The 14786-nt window shown below is 39.4% G+C and overlaps 1 protein-coding gene across 17 annotated transcripts in view; it reads left to right on the forward strand.

Annotated features, from left to right (window-relative positions):
• LOC122540026 (protein TANC2) overlaps positions 1–14786 on the forward strand; it is a 1063581-nt gene that overhangs the window by 966570 nt on the left and 82225 nt on the right. For all 17 annotated transcript variants that reach the window (XM_043675319.1, XM_043675327.1, XM_043675320.1 and 14 more), the window contains 3 exons: positions 4037–4273; positions 6989–7174; positions 10225–10318. In XM_043675319.1, coding sequence (XP_043531254.1) covers positions 4037–4273; positions 6989–7174; positions 10225–10318 — 517 coding nt within the window. The remainder of the gene's footprint in view (positions 1–4036; positions 4274–6988; positions 7175–10224; positions 10319–14786) is intronic.

Raw genomic sequence — 14786 nt, forward strand, 5'->3', positions numbered from 1 at the left:
ATGTTTGGATCATTGGAATCTCTGCTGGGGTAGAATTGACGTGCATAAGAAGGATGGATTGTACCTGAATTGGAAGGTGTCTAATATCCAGGCAGGGAGATTTGCTAGTGCTACTCAGGAGGCATTAAACCAGTGAGGGAGTGGGGGGTAAACCTAAAGAGATAGTGAGAGAAGAGGTATGTCTGAGGCTGGTACAGTTTGAACACTCTCTGCTCATTCCTGAAGAAGGGCATGTGCCCGAAACGTCGAATCTTCTGTTCCCTAGATGCTGCCTGACCTGCTGTGCTGCTCCAGCAATAAAGTTTCAGCTTTGATCTCCAGCGTCTGCAGACCTCACTTTCTCCTTACATAATCCTTACCAATAAGTAGCCATGTTAGGTGGCATTAAGAGTAATGTGATTTTATTTCAAACACACTCATTCATAAAAGCCCATTAAATACATTTAAATTGCATCAACTACTCAATCATACAGAAAAACAAGCAACTGCATTCATGACACTACATCAAAGACAGCTAATCCCTTTACAACCACTTGGAGCTATCAATCAAATTGTGAACCTGCAAGCTCTTGATTGTGATAAGAAGTTATTGTGGAAGCTGTCAAGAAACATCGCTGCGACAATAATAATTTTCAAACATATTCAAGAAAAATCTATTGAAATTGCAACACAAATTTTGAATGCTGAAACTTTTTTTTTTCAAAATTTAGATTCCGGTAGTTTAAATGACCTTAGAGTTTCAGTTCCACTGACCTTATTGATTTTTATGTCTGCTCTTAATAATTCCAGTGAACTATCCACTGGGCGGCACGGTGGCACAGTGGTTAGCACTGCTGCCTCACAGCGCCAGAGACCCGGGTTCAATTCCTGCCTCAGGCGACTGGCTGTGTGGAGTTTGCACGTGTCTGCGTGGGTTTCCTCCGGGTGTTCCGGTTTCCTCCCACAGTCCAAAGATGTGCAGGGTCAGGTGAATTGGCCATGTTAAATTGCCTGTAGTGTTAGGTATAGGGGTAAATGTAGGGGTATGGGTGGGTTACGCTTCAGCGGGTCAGTGTGGACTTGTTGGGTCGAAGGGCCTGTTTCCACACTGTAATGTAATCTAATCTAATCTATCTGAACACTCTGTCAGGTTTAGTGATTTTCCATTATTTCATACATACCATGAGTTGTGTTTCAAAAAGTTTGGTAATGAAAATTGCTCTTGAGTGAAGGCAGCAGCACTTTTAAAAGTATTGCTGCCTCTATGAATTGTCAATGTGCAAAGTACATCCTGCTGCAATTCACTCACATTCTCACTGACAAAGGTAATGCATGCCGGATTACTAAGCGCAGGCATAGAACATACAGATTTTGACCTCCAGCACTAAGGACACTAAATTCCCCCTCACAACCACCAGCACTATTACCACATTACCGATTTAGTTCTGTATATGCTCTTCCTGTAGCAACCATACGTCTCCTGTGGCACTCCTGGCCTCTAATTTGCTGGCAGTTCTCTATAGACTGACTTTTCAGCCTTGGATCTTAATTCCAAGGAAAGATCTGTTGTGGTCTTGCCGATGTCAGATTGGTTTGTGGTTCAGTGGTCTTACCAACAAGAGGCAGCACAATTTTCTAACTGGCTGTCCAGCCAGCAGGCAAGATCCCTGATGCATCACAAAAAAAATCTGTCCGATCTTTGGAAATGTACCATGTATTGAGCAGAAATAATTATTATTCAATTAATTTTAATCCTACCTTTGCTATCAGTGGCACCATCCTTTAATGTGTTGCACATTAACCAAATCTCTAAAGCTGACAGTTTAGAATTTCAGCTTATGAGAAATGTAAGCCTATTTCCTACATGCTGCAAATTTGCTGGCTATGATTTCTTTTCATTACATCATGGAATATTTGGTAATGTATTCTGATTAAGTGCATATTTGATTTTAGTACTGGCTGTGAATATCATTGCCACTGAAGCAGAAAAAATCCTTGGGTTTCAGCTGCAGCATATTATAAAACCACCCCAGGTCGAGCTGGCAACCAGTCTTCAGTAACTGAATTTCCATGGGTTGTGGTGCAGCAGAGTATTTATTTTTCAGTTTATTTCGGTTTATTACTGGGTTTCAGTCTCAGAATCACTGAGTACTGCCTGCAGCAGTACTGATGACATTACTTAATTTTCATCTGATTTTAATTGTGAAGCAGTTCAGTGACGTTGGGAGAGTGGTGGTGACTTGGCTGTTCAAGAAAGTGGTTGTGAAGAATCCTTTAATGCTCATAGTGCTATGCTATTTTCTTGACTGTGGGCAAATGATCTCAGAAGCAAAAATATGCAGAGAGTATAAGGATAAAATAATTAGGGTGGGAAATCCACTTGTGCCATGATTGCACTTCATGAAGCTGTAGAACCTTAATACATGGCAACTGGGCAACAAAATAATTGCAAGACTCTTTGAAACAGTTACTGTTGAGGGAGCTTAAATTTTTCATTGTGTGTACATTGGAGTATAAGTGGGGAAAGTGGATACCACTGTATTGCAGAGAACAAACTGTTATCTTTTCAACAAAGTGAAATTGTATGGCATTGACTTTTTGGTTACGCAAGGTCATGTAACTTTTAGAGAGTTGCATTTGATATTTTTGTACTTCATGCTGGCGTGAGATGTCTTTGGCTTTAAAAGCACTTGTCTAGAACTAGCTTTTATAGTGAAGTTGCAGTTTGTCACAGGACTGAGAGAAGGGGAAATTGGACTCCGATGTCTAAACAAAATTGCAAGTCAAGAAAAGTCACTTTCTTTCTCCCTTTGTGAATGGAACAAACAGTCCTTAAAGACTCTGAAAAGAAGAACTTCCAACTCAAGCAAAAACCAAGGTCTAACTGACCGACTACAAAATTAAGAATCACAGTAATTGACAGCAAAGCAATGCCTAAAAACCAACAGAATTATGAAGAAGTCACTTCATTCCACCCTTGTGGTTTGGATTCTTGATCCACAGAATTTATTCCTTTTTGCTAATATTTTCCACCCATATATTTCTGCAAAATTGTCAGCCTTGTCAATTCTATTTGTGGATGCGCTTGGGTGCTTATTGGAATTTAAAGAAGATACACTTTAAGTTACCATATTAGGAATTGATTATCCCTTTTGTCACTTGTTAAGTGTGTGTTGTGTTGTAGTAAATTACTTTTGTTTTCTTGTTTAGTAATGAAATCTGGTGTGATTCTTTTATCTTAAATAGTGGCCAAAGCCAGGCAAATTATCCAACTTCGTGATTAAACTGATGATTTATACATTTGTGATGGCTCATGGAATAGTGAGGCTTCATGTCTAGTATTCTCATCCCATCAGGGTCATGACAGTTGTTTATGTCACCTCTGTCTAGACAAATAGATGAGAAATGTGTAAATGTTTCGACAACATTGGTTGTTTGGATATTTCTGAGGGCATGCACTGACACACACATAAAGTTTAAAATGTTTTTCTATTTACAGCTATCTCAAACCACAGGTTCCAGCAAAGATTCGAACTTGGAGCATAATCACCAAGTGAAAAAAAATGCCATGAAAGTTTCAACTAAGTGATTTCAGAGGTCTAGGGAAATAAATTGAACTAAAGCTTTTCCTTGTAATTTAGTTCATAAATATCTGGAAGCACCTCAGTTGTTTATCCTCTGCGTCTTACGTCTGCTGTACTAAAGAACCAAGTGGAAAGAATGTGTTTACATTTAATTAATTTTAACAAAGTTTTAGTACAAATTTAACATTTTATATTTGGTTCTATTCAGAATTATGTGACACACATGAGTAAATGTGCAGATGTTATGATGAAATTAAAATGCAGTAACTACAGCAAATGTAATACCATTATTGAAGAAAGGAAAAGAGGATTGATGAAATAAAGTTTTGCAGATAATTTATCCAACTTTGTTCAGTAATGATAACAGACCCCTTCAATCCATGATATCTATTGGCAAGCCTGTTCAGTGATTTTGTATGTGATTTATTACTTTATGCTAATATGTTAACACTTTGAATCTTGCCAATAACCAGGTGAGCCGTTTACTGATTTTGGGCGGTGCCAATGTGAATTACCGGACAGAGGTGTTGAACAATGCCCCAATATTGTGCGTCCAGTCTCACCTTGGTAACTCAGACATGGTTGCTCTTCTGCTAGAGTTTGGCGCGAATGTGGATGCCTGCTCAGAGAGTGGGCTGACTCCTTTGGGCTATGCAGCAGCTTCTGGACACCTCACTGTTGTTCATCTACTTTCCAAAAGACGAGCAAAGGTAAATCTTAGGACCATAAGACATAGGAGCAGAAGTTGGCCATTTACCCCATCAAGTAAGCTCTGCTGTCCAATGAGATCATAGTTGATCTGATAATCCTCAACCCCAGATTCTTTACTTTCCCAATAACTCTTGATTTCCTTACTGATTAAAAGTCTGTCTATCTCAGCTGTAAATATCTAACACTGCCTCAATAGCCCTCTGCATAAAGAATTCCACTGATTCACTACCCTCTCAGAAAACAAATTTCCTCCTCGCTTCTGCCTTAAATGAGTAACCTGTAATTCTGAGATCCTAAACTCTCCCACAATGGGAAACAACATTTCCACATCTACCCTGTCAAGTCCTCTAAACCTCTTATATGTCTTCAAAATTTATTTGATGCTAAATTTCAGTGATATGCAAAACACTGCTTCACTATCTCATCAAATATATCTTTCAGTTGCTCCACTTTTCTTTTTCAGAAATATATTTGTTATGGTCCATGTTTATATTTAAATGAAGATTCCTGAAGCCATCAGACCTTTTTTGACTTTAGTCTTCAGCTTTTATATCAGATTATGATATACCGCACAGAAAAACACCATTCGATCTGACCAGCTGATGTCAGTCTTTCCATTTACTCATTTTATCTCTGACTACATCAAATTTTATCATTTTAAAAGTCTCAATTAGATCACTCATTTGCCTTGTCCTCGGAAGAGAAAATAGGTTTACCTGTTCATTCTCTATTGATAGTTTCCCTCCCCTCCCATTCCCCCCCCCCCCATTTCAGCTATCAATCTTATAAACCTTCTTTTCACCCTTACAAGTGCCTCAACTTTTAAAAAAACAACCAGAATTTGCATGCAGTATTCCAGATGTGATCGACGCAGTGTTGTTTAGCATGATTTATTTAGTCTTCAACTGTACTGATCCAGAAATAAACCCCAAATGCTTTGCTTATTCTCTATGGCTTTGTAAAACTGTGTTGTAACTTTGTGTGTTATATTTGTGTTCCCAGATTCTTTTTACTCCTTGAGATCATTTAGTTTCTTATAAGTAATACACATTTTGACATGAAAAAGGAGATTGTAATATGTAACATTTTTACATTTATATACTGTTTACATGAGCATTCTGCATGTATATGCTATCTTGTAATTTGTGTTGTTCATGGAATTAACAATTTTTACCATTACTCCCCCAGATTTGGTCTTAGCTGTAAGTTTAGAAATTGTCATGATTTCAAGATCTGAATCAAAAATGTAAATGCAAACAACAAAGATCTTAGCATTCATCTTTCTGGAATACAACTTAGAGCTTTCTATCTGTCTGAATAACTCCCATTTTCCTGTATTATCTGCTTGAAACCAGTTACGTCTTTATTCTGCCACATGTCTCCTGCTCCACCTGTATTATCTGACTTTCTTCATTTGTCTATCATGCGACACTATCATTTTGAAATCTAGATAAGTTACATCTACAACATTACCCTTATCTGCTCTTAGTTACTTCTTAAAAATAAATCAATGAGGTAAGTCATACAGATTTTCCTTTTTGAAATCTATGCAGACTAATCTTTTTTTTTGTTTGAAAGTTGGATGCTCTACTTTCTTCTCCTATAGTAGAGATTGTATCATTTCTCCTCCCACTAATTTTAAACTAAGCATAGACTTCACTATTGTGAAAACTGTGTACCATAATATGTTCATTGACTTTTTTTTTTGTCCAAGTTCCCTGTGCATATTCCATCTATCTCCCTTCCTCCATATAAGGTTTCACATTAGCCATTTGCCAGTCTTTTGGCACTACCCGTTATTTTCTAAGGAATTATTATAAATATACAATAATTTCTCCACACTGATGTAATCCTTCTAAGTAGGTATTGTACTCTTTAAGTTGTTAGTTTATTTCACCTCTATTTTAAATATGGTAATTTAATTTCTAATTCTTAGATATATTAGCTATCTCTTTTCCAGAAAGTACTGAAGTACCATGATTATTTAATATTTCTGCCATTTCTCTAGTGTTGCTTGTAATATTATCAAGTCAGTCAATAAGTGGCTCTATTATAATTTGCAGCGTAACTTTTTTTTCTTTGGGTAGCAGTGGAATTTTTAATTATTTTGTTTTTTGTTCCTTGGTAACTTAATTTCTTGGTTCCCCTTTTCTTGTCTAATTGATTTTCTTTCTTCTGATCTCTTTGTATTCTCCCTTGTCATGTTCTTCCTTGTCATGTTCATGCCTGTTGCCCATGCACCTAGTGAGTGTCTCTTTTACCATCAATGTTCCTCATGTCCTTACTCATCAATGGTGATCTCTTACTTTTAAATTTCCTTGTTCTTCCCAGGCTTTTGAACACTTTTTAAATGTTTCCTGTTGATGTTTTACACAATTGTTTGCCAATATTGTTGCCCATTTAACATTCTTAAGTTTTGTTCACATCCCCACAAGTTGACATTTCTCCAGTCATTACTCTTTCTCATGTTTATGGCTTTCTTATTTATTATTTTGATGTGTACAATATTATGGTTTCTATTTCCGAGATGTTTCCCTTTCCTCTGCTTTGGCTTTTTCTCCGATGGGTTTTGCTCTATGGATATTTGACTAAGGCTGGTGAAATTTACATTTTAAAGAAAATAAAAGTCTTGACTTAAATCTTCCTAATGCTTTACTTCATCAAAAATGATTCTGAGGTTTGTGGTTTAACTGGCTGATTAATCATTCTCAAAGGTGGATCACCTAGATAAGAATGGACAATGTGCTCTGGTGCATGCTGCACTACGGGGTCACTTGGAAGTAGTTAAATTCCTAATCCAGGCTGATTGGACACTGGCAGGACAGCAGCAGGGAGTGTTTAAGAAGAGTCATGCAGTTCAACAGGCACTGATTGCTGCAGCAAGCATGGGATATACTGAGGTGCGTATTGCATTTTATAGATTTTTAAATATTTTTATAATGCAATAAGTAAAAACTAAATGTATTTTGTTAACATTAAGTGTATATTTACAATTACTACCCAGACTAAGGAAGTATGTGCTGCTATTCGCTCAAAGAAGCTGAAAAACAATGGATATATATTTGTAGAGCTTTGGAGCTAAGTGAATTCTTAATAATGTTAAAAACTATTTTAATCATTGAATGCTTTCAGCCTGCCTTAAGTTGCCCTTCAGAATTAAAACTTTGGCCATTCTTATGCGTCATCTTTGAAATAACTCCACAGAGACCGGTATCCTGTCACAAAGTCACTCTTTATTTACATATGGAGTATCCTTTACACTGATCTAGCTCCATCTGAGCCAGCTCTCAGACTGAATAGCATAACTGACACTCCTGTTTTTATCTGTCAGCCAAGGCTCCCTGATTGGACCAGATCAGGGAATTTATACTCTATCACGTCCACCTCATTGCACTCACTACATACCTCCCCCTCTGAGTCCAAAGACATAGGCCAGTTCCTTTATTTTGTAGCTCCTCTTGGGCATTTTAACACCGGGTCAGGTTCCTCCAACTCTGACTCTGACATAGGCAGCATGACACAGGAGCTTGCCAAATGAGGGATCTATGTTAAGAGGGAAAGAAATGTAATCTCTCAAAATTTGCAGATGACACAAAGTTGGGTAGGAAGGAGAGCTGTGAGGAGAATGCAGAAATGTTGCAGTATTTGGACAGGCTGAGTGAATAGGCAAATGCAGTTTGGTAGCAAAACGTTGGAAGGCAGATTTTTATCTGGTCCTTGTGCACTAATCGCTTAAGGTAAATACGCAGGTGCAGCAGGCAGTAAAATTGTCTGTTGGCGCTCATAGTGAGAGGATTCGAGTACAGAGAAAAAGGTGTTTTGCTACAGTTATATTGGGGTTGGTGAGGCCACACCTGAAATGTGTGTGCAATTTTGGTCTCCTTATCTGAGGAAGAATGTTCTTGCTATGGAGAGAGTTCAATGAAGGCTTACCAAATTGAATCTTGAGATGGAAGGACTGACGTATAAGGAGAGATTGAGTTGGTTAGGATTGTATTAATTGCAGTATAGAAGAATGAGGGGGGAATCTCAAAAAAATCTATGAATGTCGAACAGGACTCAACAGCATAGATGCAAGAAGGAGATTTCCAATGATGGGGGAATGTCCAGATCTAGGCGTAATATAATCTTAAGAATATGGGATAGAATGTTTAGGACTGAGATGAGGAGAAATTTCTTATCCTAGAAAGTAGTGAGCCTGTGGAAATCACTCTCTCAGAAAGTGTTTGAGGCCATAACGTGTTTTCAAGAAAGAGGTAAGTATAGCTCTTGTGGTCTTTGAGGAGAAAGTTAGGACTGCAGATGCTGGAGATCAGAGCTGAAAATGTGTTGCTGGAAAAGCGCAGCAGGTCAGGCAGCATCCAGGGAACAGGAGAATCGACGTTTCGGGCATAAGCCCAGAAGAAGGGCTTATGCCCGAAATGTCGATTCTCCTGTTCCCTGGATGCTGCCTGACCTGCTGCGCTTTTCCAGTAACACATTTATAGCTCTTGTGGTTAAAGGGATGGAGACTTATCGGAGAGGGCAGGATTCTTGAGCTCAATTAGCCGTGATCATATTGAATAGCAAAGCAGGCTTGAGGAGCAGAATGGCTTATTCCTCGTATTTTCTATGTTTTTCTGACCTTATTTCAGAATGTTCTGAAACTATATTGGAAACGTTAACTCTGTTTCTCTCAGATGCTGCCAAACATCCTGAGTTTTTCCAGCAATTTCAATTTTTGTTGTACATTTATGAGAAAAGGGCAGTACTTGGCTCGTGCTATCAAAGCATTGACAGAGGCAAAATGGACTGAGTAGTCATCTTCTGTGCATCCTGCTCCTGTGAATCCGTGGAAGAGTGGTTTCATTTGTTTTCCATATTGGTGTGTCTCTGCTTCTGTGCAATCACTGTCTGTAAAGGGAGGGCAGTGGTTTTCCATAGTCATCTTTGGACAGGTACATTTGAAATGCCTCACTTGAACTTACTTTGGTCAAATACTTAGAGTCATAGAGATGTACAGCATGGAAACAGACCCTTCGGTCCAACCCGTCCATGCCGAAACCCAATCTAGTCCCACCTGCCAGCAGCCGGCCCATATCCCTCCAAACCCTTCCTATTCATATTCTTGATTGGAAGCTTTTGAGAATCATTAAACCTGAATACTATGAAGGACATAATGCATGCAGATGAGATCCCAGATACTTAGGGCTATGCTATCTGAACTCTCTTATTCCCCACAATCACCTGATGAAGGAACAGCACTCTAAAAGCTAGTGCTTCCAAATAAACCTGTTGGACTATTACCTAATGTTGTGTGATTTTTAACTTTGAACTCGCTTAAGACTAACATTTTAGACACTTTTAGCTCCAAGTGCTTCCTGTAGATAATCTGATAAATTATGTGGTGGGGAAAGAGCTCTAATTCAAAACTGATGTTATCAGTGGACTTAGTGGCTTTAGCTAATGCTATGGGAATGGTTGTGATGCCTGCAGGAATGGATCTTAAGTGAGCGTTTCTTGGACCTCCTCTAACCTGGAAACCATCAACATATGTGAAGAACTGTGACTTTATGGGAGGGAGGTCATGTTGAAGAGAGCCAGTTGAAGGATTGATCTTGTTGGAGGCCTATGTTTGATTATCTGTGGGCAGCTGACAAGGTGCACCCAGAACGTATGGTTGCCAGTCATGAAGCTGAATGGTTATAGGTTTTTCACATGTTAGATAAAGTAATGCCATCAAGTACGTGACTGAACCCTGCCACCGAGTTCACGATGCAAGCAGTAAACCATACCTAATGTAATGAACTAACTCATGGTGTACTGAATGGTGTTCTGTCTCAATGTGGCATTGAATTCCTTCATGTATAGCCTTGAATCAAACAGTGGAAAGGTATGCCTCAAAAATCAGATGCAAATGATGTTTGTTTTCCTGTTATCACTCCTATTATTTTATTTTGTAATATTTCAGATTGTGTCATATCTCCTGGATCTACCTGAAAAAGATGAGGAAGAAGTGGAACGCGCACAGATTAACAGTTTTGATACTCTTTGGGGAGAAACAGGTAATTAGAGGCCCAAATGTTTGAGTATCGTATAACTATACGTCTGTGTTTTTATACTTGTCCTGGGACTACTTTTGACAGTAATACATGTAGTAAACCTATAGCAACATTGAACCTTTTGCATACTTAACAAATGCATGTTGATAAATTTACAACTGCCTGATCTATACTAGCATTTCAGTTATTAAGTGCCAGAGGCAAATCCTGCGGCAGCACCTTGACTAGATGCAGTAGGTCCTGTAAGCTCTGGAATGATGATAGCCAGATGAGATGTATCCCCCACTGCAATGGAATGCAAGGGAGATTACTGGGACCCTAGCAGACCCTATTAAGTTCACACCTTTAATACATTATCTGATCTAAGATCACACCTATTTGTTAGATAAACTGAAGCCACCTTGAGAATGTAGCTTAAAAGGAGTTTTTTTTAATTTACATAATAGAGACTCTAAACAGAATATCCCATCCAAAAAGATGCAAGACTTCATCTAAGTTTGTTTAATATATCATTACAACTCCATGACATTGTAACCCTTTTGTGGACAATTTGGAAGAATGTTACAGGTTGCAGGGGGACTTGGATAAACTGCAGAATTGGGCTGAGAGGTGGCAAATGGAGTTCAATGCAGCTAAATGTGAGGTGATGCACATGGGAAGAATAACAGGAAGGCAGAATACTGGGTCAATGGAAAGATTCTTGGTAGTGTGGATGTGCAGAGGGATCTTGGAGTCCATGTACATAGATCCCTGACAGTTGCCACCCAGGTGAGTATTGCTGTTAAGAAGGCATACGATGCGTTAGGTTTCATTCACAGAGGGAATGAGTTCCGGAGTCACAATATCATGTTGCAACTATACAAAACACTAGTGCGGCCACTTTTGGAATATTGTGTACAGTTCTGGTCCCCATATTTTGGGAAGTATGTGGAAGCATTGGAAAAGGTGCAGAGGAGATTTACCAGGATGTTGGCCTGGTCTGGAGGGAAGGTCATATGAGGAAAGGCTGAGACACTTTGGTCTGTTCTCATTGGAAAGAAGAAGGCTAAGAGGGGATTTGATAGAGACATACAAGATGATCAGAGGATTAAATAGGGTAGACAGTGAAAGTCTTTTTTCCTCAGATGATGACGACGTCAGCTTGTACAAGGGGGCATAACTACAAATTGAGGGGTGATAGATTTAAGACAGATGTCAGAGGCAGGTTCTTTACGCAAAGAGTGATAAGGGCGTGGAATGCCGTACCTGCTAATGTAGTCAACTCAGCCACATTAGGGAGACTTAAACAGTCCTTGGATAAGCATATGGATGATGATGGGATAGTGTAGGGGGATGAGTTGAGAATAGTTCACAGGTCGGTGCAACATCAAGGCCTTGTATTCTTCTACGTTCTATGAGTGCTTAAAATGGCAGGTCATTTTGGCTACGGACCAAGTACAGGAAAATGGGATTCATGTAGCTTGATGTTTGTTGGTCAGCATAGACAGAGTGGGCCAATGTGCCTGTATCAATGCTGTTTGACTCTGTGACTCTATGGAATGGTACTATGTTGCAGCACTGAGACTCAATTTCCATAGGAATACAGTACATAAATTGCAGATTTCTCTTGAGCTGTTTTCAACTTAGGATTATACTTATGTACATTGAATGCTACTGTTAACTACTGTTGTTTGTGTTCAGTTTTTCTAAGTACATGTATTTTTAATATTAGATTTACTGACGCTGAAACTAAATTTTGATTTGATTACGGGTGACTAATTGTCATGCATCTTTCACCAATTGATACACATATTTGAAGTTGACTAGATGGTACAGATTTAATCTCTATAGTTCATATACACACAATTCTCAAATAATACTGCAGTTTTGCCTAATAGTGACCAACAACACCAGCCTTTTGCTCATTACTGGCTAACTTGAAGCAGTAACTAAATGCATGAAATTAAAATCATGTCTAATCCATTTATGACTCGACATTTTTAAAATTACAATCCTGAAAATAGTAGGGGGCGCATCAAATTGCTTAAAAAGTTAATTTCTGAAAAAATTGCTTTTTGAAAGCAGCAGGCGATGTTGAGTCTGAACTCCATACTTTGCACAAAATACTAAATTAAATAAATACATGGAGTTGTAAGCATTTAATTTGAAATGCTGTATTGAGTTTAATTCAAAAAGGAGTAGTTGGAACGTTGCAATTGAGTGTCTTGTCATAGACCTGTATTCTTTATATAACGTACATTCATTTCAAAAGTGGATTTTTTAAAGTATCTTACAAATTTCTCTTTCTTTGGAATGTGAGTATCTCTAGCAAAGCTTATCCTAATGACCGTTGAAAAGGTCATCTTGAACCCCTCAAGCCCATATTGTGTAAGTGGGCGGCACGGTGGTTAGCGCTAGAGACCCGGGTTCAATTCCCACCTCAGGCAACTGACTGTGTGGAGTTTGCACATTCTTCCTGTGTCTGTGTGGGTTTCCTCCGGGTGCTCCGGTTTCCTCCCACAGTCCAAAAATGTGCAGGTTAGGTGAATTGGCCATGCTAACTTGCCCATAGTGTTAGGTGCAAGGGTAAATGTAGGAGAATGGGTCTGGGTGGGTGCGCTTCGGCGGTTGGGCCAAAGGGCCTGTTTCCACACTGTAAATAATCTAATCTAATCTACACCAAATGTGCTGCAAAGCAGGGAATTCTTGGATATTTGGCCCAGCAACAGTGAAGAAACAACAATATAACTCCAAGTCAATTATCATTTTGAGTTGTATTCTTGGTTAGTGTGTTTGAGATGTGCCATCAAAGGCACTTTTTAATTTGTTGCAGTATATCTTGTATATAATACACACCACAGCCATGGCAGCCATGGTGGTGGGATTGAATGTTTAAGGTGATGGAAGATGTGCTTGACCAAATGGCTGCCTTGTTCTAGATGGTGTTGCTGATTTGATGTATTTATTGTCATGTGTATTTTGTCACAAAATACAGTAAAAAGTGTTGTATAGTGTCGCCACTCTCCGGCACCATCTTAAGACACAAATAAAAACTGAAACGTAGAATATAAAGGCAGAAGAATAAAGAACTTGACAGTCCTTCCACCTGAGGAGAAAAAGATCACCTTCTCTAAACTTATCTTGTGATTGACAATTTTGTCCGGGGGTTTCCAGGGGAAGCACAGGAGAAGGTGGCCATTTACAAAAATTGCAAACATCCACCAATTCCCCACATGAACATACAAACTACTATTCAAGGAATTAGTTAGTGGTGTAACCAGTAATCTATTTTGATGCATTCACCAAAATTTATTGAGCTTCTTTTAGATCCAAAATTGTTCATAAACTTTCACAGTAAAATTACATTTCAGGCACCTGCATTCATAGAGTCTTAGAGATGTACAGCATGGAAACAGACCCTTCGGTCCAACCCGTCCATGCCGACCAGATATCCCAACCCAAATCTAGTCCCACCTGCCAGCACCCGGCCCATATCCCTCCAAACCCTTCCTATTCATATACCCATCCAAATGCCTTTTAAATGTTGCAATTGGACCAGCCTCCACCACATCCTCTGGCAGCTCATTCCATAAACATACCACCCTCTGCGTGAAAAAGTTGCCCCTTAGGTCTCTTTTATATCTTTCCCCTCTCACCCTAAACCTATGCCCTTGAGTTCTGGACTCCCCGACTCCAGGGAAAAGACTTTTTTATTTATCCTGTCCATGCCCCTCATAATTTTGTAAACCTCTATAAGGTCACCCGTCAGCCTCCGACGCTCCAGGGAAAACAGCCCCAGCCTGTTCAGCCTCTGCCTGTAGTTCAGACCCTCCAACCCCAGCAACATCCTTGTAAATCTTTTCTGAACCCTTTCAAGTTTCACAACATCTTTCCGATAGGAAGGAGACCAGAATTGCACGCAGTGGCCTAACCACTGTCCTGTACAGCCGCAACATCACCTCCCAGCTCCTTTACTCAATACTCTGACCAATAAAGGAAAGCATATCAAACGCCTTCTTCACTATCCTATCTACCTGCGACTCCACTTTCTAGGAGCTATGAACCTGCACTCCAAGACTCCAAGGTCTCTTTGTTCAGCAACACTCCCTAGGACCTTACCATTAAGTGTGTAAGTCCTGCTAAGGTTTGCTTTCCCAAAATGCAGCACCTTGCATTTATCTGAATTAAACTCCATCTGCCACTTCTCAGCCCGTTGGCCCATCTGTTGTAATCTGAGGTAACCCTCTTAACCCACTACACCTCCAATTTTGGTGTCATCTGCAAACTTACTAACTGTATCTCTTATGCTCACATCCAAATCATTTATGTAAATGACAAGAAGTAGAGGGCCCAGCACCGATCCTTGTGGCACTTCACTGGTCACAGGTCTCCAGTCTGCAAAACAACCCTCCACCACCACCCCCTGTCTTCTACCTTTGAGCCAGTTCTGTATACAAATGGCTAGTTCTCCCTGTATTCCATGAGATCTAAC

The sequence above is a fragment of the Chiloscyllium plagiosum genome, chromosome 33 (assembly GCF_004010195.1).
Source record: "Chiloscyllium plagiosum isolate BGI_BamShark_2017 chromosome 33, ASM401019v2, whole genome shotgun sequence".
NCBI classification, from domain to species: Eukaryota; Metazoa; Chordata; class Chondrichthyes; order Orectolobiformes; family Hemiscylliidae; genus Chiloscyllium; species Chiloscyllium plagiosum.